The sequence below is a fragment of the Lynx rufus genome, unplaced genomic scaffold (genome assembly GCF_022079265.1).
Source record: "Lynx rufus isolate CCGP_SWC_20201006 ecotype Redwood Valley unplaced genomic scaffold, mLynRuf1.p SCAF_9, whole genome shotgun sequence".
NCBI classification, from domain to species: domain Eukaryota; kingdom Metazoa; phylum Chordata; class Mammalia; order Carnivora; family Felidae; genus Lynx; species Lynx rufus.
In genome coordinates this window covers 87,873,789-87,886,189 of record NW_025814897.1, presented here as the reverse complement: position 1 = coordinate 87,886,189, position 12,401 = coordinate 87,873,789, and the positions used below count along the sequence as shown (strand labels likewise).

The window sequence follows — 12,401 nt, the reverse complement described above, 5'->3', positions numbered from 1 at the left end:
CTACTTTGCCTTGGGCTCAATCAGGGAGACTGATTTTCTTTTTCTATTTTTTTTAATTTGAGAGAGAGAGTGAGCACGAGAGAGCGTGGGCAGGGAAGAGGGGCAGAGGGAGAGACTGAGAGAGAGAGAGAGAGAAAATCTTAAGCACGTTCCACACTCAGCATGGAGCCCAATGCAGGCCTCGATCCCACAACCCTGGGATGGTGACCTGAGCCAAAATCAAGAGTCAGATGCGCAACCAATTGAGCTGCCTAAGCACCCTCTGGGGGACTGGTTTCTTATTATCCTTAGGATCAAAAGCCCCCCGATAAAATATAATATGGCATAAATTAACTTGAGACAATGTATCAAGCCAGGCTTATTAACAGCTTAAGCTAGTTGGCAGAGGTAGGAGAAAGAGATTTGGTAGAAAGAGGTAGGAGAAAGGCTGATTTGGGAGGACACAGGTAAGACAGTCCCAGCTTGGATGCGGAGAGGGTGATGGCGGTGAGGGTGGGGTCGACACGAGAGCACCCAGTTCAGAGCATAACAAACAAAATGCTCAAATCCACCCATTTGCCTCCCGATGAAACCAAGAGTTGGCCACCCCTTAACTGGGAACACCAAGCAGCACTAGTCTCCTTGGTTTCTGACCATCATCCCAAAGCCATAAGATGCTGGCGATGTGCTGGGGAGTGAGGAGGAGAGGCTTCCATTAATAATATAGGATTGACAAATTTCCCTAGAAGGCCTCAGACTTGCTACGAACTGTTACAGGCAGTCGGGGCTTTCCAGATCATATTTCATTCCTCTGCAGATGGAACCCATCAAAACAACCGCTCTGATTCTTTGGCCTCCTTTCTTTCTAGTAACCACCGTTCACCTGACACAAAGGGAGCTGGTTGCCCTGTGAGCTGAGAGACGCCAGCAAATAAAAGCCCTATTACACACGACACAGCACACCCACGCCTTCAGCCAGAGGCTGGGGACTAAGCTCTGAGTGATGCTTTCATCTTCCCCTTGGCCAAACGTGCCTCCACTGGTCTCCCCACCGCTCCCCAAATATTGCTCTGGCTGGTAATTCTCATCGCATCTCTCACTTGTGGGGATGGCGGCCAGCATTCCACAACCTCCTTGCCACGGGTGCTCCTCCAGTGCCAGGCTGACAGGTCCATGCTCGCTTGGGGCCCTGTCCGCAGCGGTGGCTATGCAGGACACGGGGTTCTGTCAGTGAGGTGCACTGATGTGCAGGCTGGGCCGAGGAAATGAGCCAGAGCCCGTCTTTCTGCTCCCTGGTTGTACCAGGGCAGACCACCTCCCCACCGTCCTGCTGGGGGCAGAGGCAGCCGGCCCTGGTCAGGGCCAGCCCTGGGGTTCTGTTCTCAGTCTCTCCCAGAACACACTGCCAGCCCTCCAAAGGTTTTGTGAGCGCCTAACTCCGCACAGTCATTTTTGGTCTATTCCAATGGCTTGATGTTTTCTGTTTTCTGCAGCAGAATCTTGCCTGATATTGTACCTCTTATTATAGATTTACATGTACTTCTCAATTGCAAAGCCATCTGGCTGTCACTAACATGTCCACACATTTCCTTGGAGAACACCCCTGGAATGACTGGTGGCTGTGCCCTGACAGCAGAACCTTCAACACCACCTCTTCTGAGAGGCATCAGTGGACCAGTCATCCTCAACATTTTCAAACCCTTCAGCCACATTTTAGGGTTTACCATGAAGGCTCTCTGAGGACCACCAGGGTGTGGAGCCTGGGCAAGGTGCTGGAGAGAAACCTGAGGAGAAGGAGCCTGTAAAGGTCTCTGCTTCTGAGAGGTGGGCATTCATTTTCAAAGTTATAGTTCAAACGTTCTGTTCCAGAGTCTCCCTCATTGCCAAGGCACATGTATACCTGACCCCATTTCTGTCACATTTTTTAAAACTCCAAACACAAATCAAGGTTGAGGATGTGTATTTTTATGTCAGGGGGAACAATATGATTATTCCTTGTCCTTTGGAAGCAAAGGTTGATTCCTCAACCACATAAAGGGATTACTAATTTGGCTGACATAGGGAAGATCACTTGGGTCTTTATTCTACCTGATCATTCACATTTGGGGCATTTTCTTTTCCCTCCTCATCACCTCGTTATTTTCTCCATGACTTGCATTCAGAAAATAACATTTAGAAAAATACTTTGAAACAGATGCATTTTTGCTTTTAAATATTAAGGTGACTTTTTTTTCTACCTGCTTTATGCACTGGGAGGAATTCATTTCAATGCCAAAGTTAGTTTAAAGATATGGTCTGGCCTTTTAGCAGTGATCAGTTTGGGACATCTTTCTAAAATTATGCATTTTGTCTAATGGGGTTTAGAAAATTACTCCTAGAAAATTACTACCCAAGTGAGCCACAGTGACTGCCAGGAGTGTGTTGCATCCCTTAGCTGTTAGGGGGGACAAAGAGGTTAAGAATTGTTGCTGCAAAACATAGAGATTCCCAAAGCCCTTGGAGCTGATTGTCTCTTGTGCAGGCCCCAACACATCCTGCTCTATGGAAACATTTTGAAACAATCCAGGCTGCCATCAGTCCCGGGGCTCAGATTTGCCTGTGTTGCGAGTGTGTGTGTTTGCTTATTTATTTATTTACTAATTTATTTTTACACCCAGGCTTTCTTGTTGGGATTCTAACGTAGTCAGCTTTGGAGAAATTAAATCAATCTCCCACTGCTTCTGTTTCTATAATGTCAAGGAGCCAGTCCCCCTGGTGTTCCCTAATCTGGCAGAAATGACTGGAAATCTTGGCCTGGCTTCAAGATCCCCAGACCCAGTAGGAAGAAGGACATGCTTCCAACTGAATGACCTGTTCCCTGCTGGGCTAATGGGTTCTTTTGTCAGGAGTGCCCTGGCGTTTTTGGAAAATCAAGTTGAGAAAAGCTATGACTGTCTTCTTTTCCTACTTTATCAGCCGGGCTATTGTTTGCTGGTATGAGTTATCCATGCAAGGATTCTTATGAAACCTGACATCCAGCCTCTTGGTGAGATCAGAGACACAGGATATGTATTACGTCATGTGAAGGCAGATAGATAGTGTGGTGGGTTTATATGGAAGTCCTACTGCACAGCGGTTAAGAGGATGGGCTCTGGGAGCTGGGGAGACAAATGATGCAACTGTTCTGTGCCGGGGTTTCCTTATCTGTACAATGGGTGCAGGGAGGGTTCCTACCTCACTGGTGTCTGTACAAATTCAATTAGATAATTCACATAAAAAGACTAGAATAGAGGCTGGTCTATTGTGTGCAGTCAATAAATGAGAGGTGCTTTTCGTGTGATCAGAGCAAAAGGCACAGGAGGAGAAACAGGAAGCAAACTGCATTCTTACAGACAACAGTCTAAATTCTTAAAATTGGTCCCTTGGTGATCGTTTTGTCTTAAGGAAACTTATCTTTGCTTATGCTTATGAGATGATATGCAATTCTCAAGACATGTATATTTAAGAAAAATCGATGAGAATGAAGAGGGCTTCCCTGAAAGCAATCTATAATTGGAATATTTATACAAGTGTGAGGGGTGAGCAACCTCTTTTTAAATATCATCTCCTTCCTTCTGTTGTTGTAAGTCATGTACTAACGTGGCGGTCTAAAAGTATGAAGTCAGCACGGCAAGTCATGGCATATAGCAGTTAAACAACAACAACTGCACTGTCCTCTTTTCAAGACTAGTAGGCAAATCTCTGCCCTATTTCCCCAAACTGTAAAAATGTCTGTGCCTAGACTCTCACAAGATGCCTATTTATTTCCAATCTTGAAATATGTTTAAGAATCCTATCATACCTCAGGAATGCCCGAGCAAAAGGAGTCCCTGAAACTATAAGCATGTAGGAAAGATATTCACTGTTCGTAGGGAGAGATTAGCTGGAAAACTCAAATACCTGATTTTTAACCACTGGCTGATTATCAAATTGTTGGCCGAGTTTGGAATAAAAAATATTTTTATGAGGAGAAAAATCAATGTTGGAAAATTTCACCTGGAGGAAAAGAAAAGATTTGCCCAAAGCATCTGCAATTTTATAAAATTAACTATGAATTTGTTTTATACAAAAAAGAAAAACAGAAATAAAAGATTATTACCACTAACACAAATGTCAAGTTTGAATGTAAGGTAACCAGAAATTCAAATTAGGCAGAATATTTGTTTTTAATGGAATCACTAAAATCCCACTTAAAGATTTTGTGGCACCTAAATCCCACCTAAAGATTTAGTGGCAAACAATGGCCAATCCTAAGGGGGGAAAAATCTTTTGGTATTCAAATCAGCATGGTATATTTAAGAAATCGAGTGTCATTTGCAAATCACAATCTCACAGATGATAACAAAACTGTATCCAGACATTTTTGAATCATAACTCTTGATACAAAAAAAACCTTATTTGTAATTAGAGAAATATTTTAGGAGAATGGGAAAGAAACCTTTTTCATAAAACCTAAGAGTAGATTTAAGGCCATCTGAAATCCTGGGGTAGGGTGAAGCATTCCTGAATGCCTCCACCAGAGTCGCATTCATGTATGCTCAGGGGTACAACTACGTTAACAGGATGTGAGCGACTGGATGTGAGGCACCACACTGTAACTCTCATCTGGGAAGTTCGATGGGGTTAGAACAATTTTTTCAGTTTGGAGACATCACTGAACATAAGCATGGGCTTCATCATATGAAATCACCAAATCACTCCATTGGACATCTCATGGTTTCTATGGCATATTGAGGAGTTATGAAATCAGGAACCAATCCAACTTCTCAACACTGCTATGGATTAAAAGAAGCCTGTGTTCAAATGAATTCTAACTCACAGCCGTGGTTCCTACTGAGTTTTAAGGACAGAGGGGAAAAAATTAAGAACATTTAGAAACACTACTGACTTAAGATCAATACTGTACTATTCATAAAATGGTTGGATTCAGAAATCAGAATCCTTTTAGCCGTAATTTGTTACTCTGACACATTCCAAGTAGTCTTACTTGCAAAAGAGGTAGTTACGAATAAGGAAAGAGAAAACATTTTAGTGCACTTTTAAATTCCACAAATATATAGTGAAGTGAAACATTTTGGGGTGTTCTATCTCCGCTGCTCTTATGGGAAAGCAAAGCCTATAATCACCTTGGCCCAGCAGACACTTACATCGTATCCGCTGTTACGGATTCCACGCCGGGGTCGCTCCCGAGTCACCAGAAGGTCCATCTCCGTTTCCCCAGGACTCGGGCTATTCAGAGACTGCCGGCTTCGGTAGACAGAGTTCTTCATCTGTTGCCTGAAGAAAATCCAACAACTGTTATGATGCAGCAAATGCCCTGACAGATGGAATTCTCCACTGATCCAAACTACAGGCAACCAATGAAGGGTTTGGATTTGCCTTGCAGATCTCAGAATTCATGCTATTTGCTCTCCGACCATCAGAGGCCATAGGAATAGTGGAATAAAAGATTGTTTCTGTTTTTGTTTCTGTTTTCCTAGATGCTATAAGCATTTGGCTGAATTGTAAATACTCTTCTAATGGAAACTCGGTAACTATAATCAATTGCAACACTACAACCTCATCTAAAATGCTGCTGATGGCAAGGCCGGGGACTCTCCCTTGACCTGACCCTCCAGGACAGCAAATGCTGGAGAACAAACTTGCTTTTGTTGACTGTTGACTCAGCTAGCCTGCTGTTCTTTTTAATCTTTCTGATTTCACAGGCAGGATTTCATGATGTGTTAATAAATCCTGTGGCTAATGGGCCACTTAATACTGTAAATACTGATAGATTTTCTTTTCTACCTTTCCCCCAGTGGATTCCTTTCTGGTCTGAGGAGCCGTAAACCAAGAGGCAGTTTGGAGCTTATCCATCCATCCATCCATCCATCCAATATTTACCAAATGCCTACCATGTGCTAGGCACTGTGGAAAATGATAAGGATCCACGGTGAGCAAGACAGACATGGCCCTGCTATCCTGGAGCTTACATTCTAATGAGGGAGACAGACAATTCACAATATTTCAGAGGGTGGTAAGTGCTATTAAGAAAAATAATATGCAGGTGCCTGGGTGGCTCAATCATTTAAGTGTCCAACTTTTGGTTTCAGCTCAAGTCATGATCTTGTGGTTTGTGAGTTCGAGCCCTGCATTGGGCTCTGCACTAATTACATAGCCTGCTTGGGATTCTCTCTCTCCCTCTATCTCTCTGCCCCTCCCCCCATTCGTGCTCTCTTTCTTTCAAAATAAATAAACTTAAGAAAAGAAAATAAAAAAAGAAAAAGATGATGTGACAGAGGATGGCTAAAACGGGGGCAACTTAGATAGGATAGAGAGGGGGACAGTTCACCTGAGACCTAAATAGAGCCGCCACATGCCAATCCTACACAGAACATTCCAGGCCCAGGGCATAGCATGTTGAGAGGCTCCCCTCAGCTCCCTCAGGAAATGCATACATTTGTCACCATTGTCTGCTTACACTTGCCATTTGAGGCATCTTTTTGAAGAGGAAGGAACAGGAACACCGTGAGGGTTGTGGCTGCGCTTTTCTTCCTGAAGAGGCAACTCTTACAAGTGGGGAGTGAGGCCCGATGGGGGTAGGCGGTTTCACATGACACTGCTGAGTGACAAAGATGGCTACTGCCCTGTCATCCAACAATCGGTTTCTCCCTGTGAATAACTGGCACTTCAGAGCATCTATTTTCAGGGACTTCCCCAAACACCACCTATTTTATGTCTCCGTTCCAAGATCTATCCATTCATGGGTTAAAGGTGAAGAGGTCACTTTCTTTATTCCCAGTGACTATGCGGGGAGCCAGAAGCCTGGCAGGTATACATATATGTACCTCTTCATGATCACACACCCCGTTAGTGATGGCATGAGAGTCACATGCTATTATTAGTCTAGAATAGCCCTTAGAATTCCCAAGGTGAAACACTACCCTTGCAATTGGCCTAGGGGATAAAATAGACATTATTAGGCCTGCTCGCTCACTATGAGGAGCTTACATGTGTTTAGAGAGTCTCTGTGATCTCTGCTTGCCTGATACCCATGTTAACCTTCTTTTGGTGACAGCACTATGATGTTCTCTGGAGGCTATCCTTCCTGTTGTGGTTAGCCTGTGATTCAGGCTGGACAATCAAGCATCACATCCCCATGGCCACAATGATCAGTTAGAGGGTGGTCATGTGAGTTGGTCTAATGAGACTGAGTCTCAGGGCTTTCACCAGAGCAACCAGGAAAGAGGCATTCTCTTGGCATTGAAGTTTCTAAGAGGACAGAATATAAGCCAAAAATTGCTGGCAGCCAGTTTTCCACTATGAGGCAAGAGCCTGAAGAGGAACCAGCTAAGAGTGATGAGAGGGCAAGCCAAAAAGGGGGGACGTTGTATGACCCCTTGGATCCGGTCATGCCTGAAGTCTTGACCTTTCACATTCACTGATGAATTCTCTTTGTATTTAACCAGTTGGTGCTGGGTTGCCATCATTTGCAACCAAAAGAATCCTGACTAATATAGGAGCTTAAACCTAATAGTATAAACTGCCCTGTCGTTATCTGCAATTAGAAGCTTCCTTTAGGAATGGAACACGACCTTGTGATACAGAGTGATTCACACTTTAAGGCAGATCCCAAAGAATTCTCATCCTTGACCTAATTACAAATCACTTTTTAAAAAAGCAGGCTTCACAACCGTACTGAGATTGCCAATTAGCCCATTTAGAAAAGATTTACTAATAAGGGTGTGTGTGTGGGGGGGGGGCAGTAAATACTAGGATTAGCAATTGACATTTAAGTAGGCTGTTTTGGAAGTATTAGAAATACAATAGCGAGACTGTGAGCCCTTTCAAGAACCATGAATGTGGGTGAGTACTTAGACACTGGGGTGCACTCCAGTCTCCTTTTCCATCAAAGACAGTGTTCCATTATGATACCCAGCCTAAAGGCTGCTATTTAACATGGATCTCAACTGAGCAGACCACTAATGTGTGCCTGGTGTGTAAGCAACTACTTAGAAATAAATTAGGCTCTTGGTAGAGGAATTACCTCTCTAATGGAGTTCCATTAGGTACATTCATTTCTTGTTTGTATTTTGCTATATTCTTTAAAAGTTAATACATTTTGAAACTTGCAAAGTTTTTTACCTCTGAAAATACTGCTGCACAGATAGTGATAAATTTTATTTGCATTTTTAGGGGTTTTTTGATCCCACAATAAAGTTTAAGAAAGTAGTTCCCAAACTGTGTTCTGTGGAAACCTAGGGTTCCACAAGGATGGAAGGTAAACCAGCGAGGATGAGGAGGAGGCCGAGGCCCTGCTTCCATCAGAGCAGCTCTGTCTTTGTAAGTTATTGCCTTAGGTTGGGTATTCCTGGAAGCAGGCTCTGTGAGGATTTGAGTGCAAATGGTTTACTTGGGAAGAGATTCCAGGAAGCACAAGTTGGGAAGTGGGGAAATGAGACAGAGAATTCTCGGGAAGGAGGTTGATAAAGGGTATGATATACAGCAGATTAGTATTTTGGGCAGCCAGGGCTCAATCTAGAGAATTCTCGGGAAGGAGGTTGATAAAGGGTATGATATACAGCAGATTAGTATTTTGGGCAGCTAGGGCTCAATCTTCCTGGAGAAGCATGGGGCATAGTTGCATTAAAATGTAGGCTTTATTTTATTTAGATAGGGCAAGACCAACAGATCAGGAGGTGACCGCCGTTGAAAAGATAGTTTGTTATACTTACAATTCCAAGGGGATGGGGCATGCCATGGGGCACCACATGGGAAGGCACCAGGATCAGTCACAAGGCAGTAGGAGGTAAAGGCAAGAGACTTTATTGTGGTTTCCTTGGGAAGGCAAGGCAGGGTAAATGGGCTGCAGATTGGATTTCTGGAATAATTTCAGCAGCCCCCTGGGACACAGGGGCTGTTCCTGGTTGTGAGGTACCCTGTCCTCAGGTGGTCAGGGCAGGGGGATTGGAGCCCAGAGTGTGACAGCCCTTGGTGAAGGAGGAGGTTGGGGCATGGACTCTGGCTTGTTTGGTTCACATATAAAAGGGGCACCAGCAGGCCAGCCCTTGACAGTCTCTAGGAATTGGCTAGACAGCCCTGGGAGGGGCAGTTTCTCTAAGAGTTGGCAAGATCCCAGAAGTCAAACGGTCAAATACAAAAGCTAGAAAATGTGGTTATCACAACAGTGTGGCTTACACCTCAGAGTTCTCCTGCTGGGGTGTTTACCCATCGGCTCCCATCTGTCATTGACTGAAACTGCTCCAGAGCGCATCAGCTACGTGGCACTTCTGGCGGGGGCTGCTGAGAAAAAGCCCTCAAATCAGAGTCATAGATGCTCACAGGAAGGAGGATGCTGCTGGATGTAGGATGTACCAGAGCAGTGGGGACCATGGGAATCTGTAGCGGGGGGGACTCTGCCAGCATCTGCCTCAGTTACATTACATTCTTTGTGCCTCCGGGTAAGAGTTTATAACATAAAAATGGGGGTGTTCTTCTGACTTTAAAGAAAAAGCTGTGAGGACTCTTTTAAAAGAGGTGGGGATGAGTCAACATTTGGAATCTAAACGCTGTCTCTGATTTGATGTAATTTAGGTCTCAGGGTAAAATCCTGGTCACCCCTGGACCGGACAATGATTCCCTCACGTGTGCCTTGCAGTGGTGACGTCACTGAGGGCAGAACCTCTGCGGAGCTGAACTGAGAGCACCAATGAACAGGTAACTCCAACCTGTGACAACAGACACCACACACGAGGAGCAGCCTCTCGAGTCAATGACAGAGTGTGACAAGAATACCACCTCAGGGGGGTGCCTGCGTGGCTCCGTTGGTTAAGTGTCTGACTCTTGATTTCAGCTCAGGTCGTGATCTCACGGTTCCCAAGATCAAGCCCCTGTGTGGGGCTCTGCCCTGATAGCGCAGAGCCTGTTTGGGATTCTCTCTCTCTCCCTCTCTCTCTCAAAATAAATAAACTTAAAAAAGAAGAAGAAGAAGAAGAAGAAGAAGAAGAAGAAGAAGAAAAGAGTAACACCTCAGAGCTTACCAAGTCACTGCCACTCTCTTTGTCTCTGTTAATCCTTCCCTTCCCATTCCCATCCCTTATTTGTCCCCTCTCCATTCCTAACCCACCTCACCCAATTTGGGATCTTCCATATTTCCCCTTCATAATGTTAAAAAAAATTTTTAAACATTATTTTGAGAGTCATTCAATCCCTTCTTCAACAGACATTTATGGAGAATGGAATACATGCTGACAGCATCAGCAGGCCATCGAAGGGCCTTGAGAATCTGGCCTGAGCTTTTGCTGAGCAGTGGGGATGCAGGTCTATGGCAATGAAGTTGTGTCCACTCTCCTTATAAAAAGCTTCAACTGAAATACTTTATGTATTTCCCAAATACCTTCCAAGCTAAGTTCCTTGTATTTGCACATGACTCTTGATTCTTTTCCCAAGTGGCAGCAGAAAACCCGGGAAAAGCAACTCTCTGCCCCGGTCTGTAGAAGACCCCTGACTAAAAAGTCCTCAAGTGCGGCTTACAAGCTGAAGAAGCCACCAGCCTTCCTATAAAATCTATACCCTTCTTCCTTCCTTTCTACAGTTATCAACACGGTGACACATACATGTTGTATCACAATACACGTGAGCCCCATCAAAGTGTGATTTTTACATCAACAGCTGATCAGACCCACCAAGTCTAATTAGAAGCATGGTAAATGAATTCTTTCTTTCCTTCACTATAAATAAATGATATCAATTCTGCTAATAAAATTGGGCCCCTCCTCCCACCTTGATCTTGTGATCCCATCTGAGCCTGTCACATAGTCACGTGTGCTTTTAACAAATACCCACTCAGGGCGGGAGCTGTCGTGTCTCACCCGGTTTGTGGAGGGTGGATCTGCCAAGGCTGTGTATGGCGTGGATCGGAGAGCTGGCATGCCCAAAGCCAAGGGGCTGTTGCCAAGGAGAATGTATATTTGAAAGGGATGGTCTCAAACCATGAAAATGCTTCCGAGGAGGTGCTTTAGGATGGGGAGGAAAGAAGAAAGATGTTTAGCTTTGCTAAACCAGTAGGTGAGGTCGCTCACTCTTTGCTTAGTGAGCAACAAAGCTTGGGAAGATGTCAATCCAAACCGCTAGGCCTCACCCTCCCTCTGAGGCCAGGTCCCCCTTTTACGCTGTTATATCACCTCACATTGCAAACACCCTCTGCACTTACGAGTAACAAACTTCTGGGGGTAGCTATCTTTTTGTCCCATCAGACTTTAAGTTCCACAAAAGCAATGACTGGGCTGTCTTGTCTACCATAAAATGCTAAATGAGTGGAATGAACGAATGAATGAATGAATGAATGAATGAGAAAAAGCCTACATGGCCACGAGAGTATTCAGCAGCTTGCAGGGTGCCCAGTACAGAGTAGGTAATGATAAATGTCAAATAAATGAACAAATCTATGAATTAAAGAGATGAACTCAGCACAGAGCTCTGAGTAGGTATGTGGTAAGTATTTACTGATGCTGAATGAAAAGGTGGGGCATAAAATTTGCTTTTCTTACACAAGAGCCAATAATTAATTGAAAAATACAATGTCCTTTGATCTGGAAGTTGCATAACCAGGAGTGTGATAATTATATCTTTACCCATCTCTGAAACAGCTACTGGTTTGGAAATATTATTAAGCTAAAGGACAATTACGGTTGTTTGCCCAAGTATTTTTTTTTTTTTAATGGCTTCAATTTTATTCTTTTCTAAACTCATTATGGAGTACTGGCTTGCACAGACTAGCATGGTCCACATCAGCAGCCAGCAATGATCACAGTCCTAAGGACAGATCAAGAGACCAGAGCTGTATTACCCAAGGCACCCTCTGCCCTCATCCCACTAACGGTCCTGGGACCATCAGAGAAGCCCTTAGACACTGCACCTGTTTTTAGACTCAGCGAATGGAGCACACAGTTCTGGGTCTGGATCCAAAACGTGCTCGATTTCCTTTGGGGTTTTCTCATACATCTTTTTTCTTTCTGTCTGAGCCTTGTTTGTCTCCACCGGTGGAAAGTCGTAATATCCCTTCCTCTTGGCTTTGAGGCGTAGCTTGTTCCGATAGTGCTCGATGTCTGACTTCTGCTTCAGGGCTTTGTTTACCTGGGGAGAGAGAGTATGTCTCAGGCCCACAGCTGACCAGGCATGGCCAACAGGTGGGAGGTTTTCACCAGGTCACAACTCCTGCAAAAGCTGTCCTAGGCTTCACCTCAGGTCCTTGAGCCAGCCAGACCCACCTGTGTCCCATTCCAAGACCAGCCCCCAACAGTGGGCCACAAACAGTGTGGAGCCCAACAGTCACCTAAGTCACTTGGACCTTCCATCGGGGGCTTCTTCTCCCTAGCCTACCCAAACCTCCTCAGGTCTTTGTGGTGTAAGGCTGATCCCACCTT

General features: G+C 44.6%; 1 protein-coding gene across 1 annotated transcript in view; it reads right to left on the bottom strand.

Moving 5' to 3' along the window:
* Positions 1-12,401, bottom strand: part of KIAA1549L (KIAA1549 like) — a 116,229-nt gene that overhangs the window by 36,895 nt on the left and 66,933 nt on the right. The window contains exons 14-15 of the mRNA XM_047072033.1: positions 11,894-12,111; positions 5,145-5,274 (exon numbers count right to left, since the gene is read on the bottom strand). Coding sequence (XP_046927989.1) covers positions 5,145-5,274; positions 11,894-12,111 — 348 coding nt within the window. The remainder of the gene's footprint in view (positions 1-5,144; positions 5,275-11,893; positions 12,112-12,401) is intronic.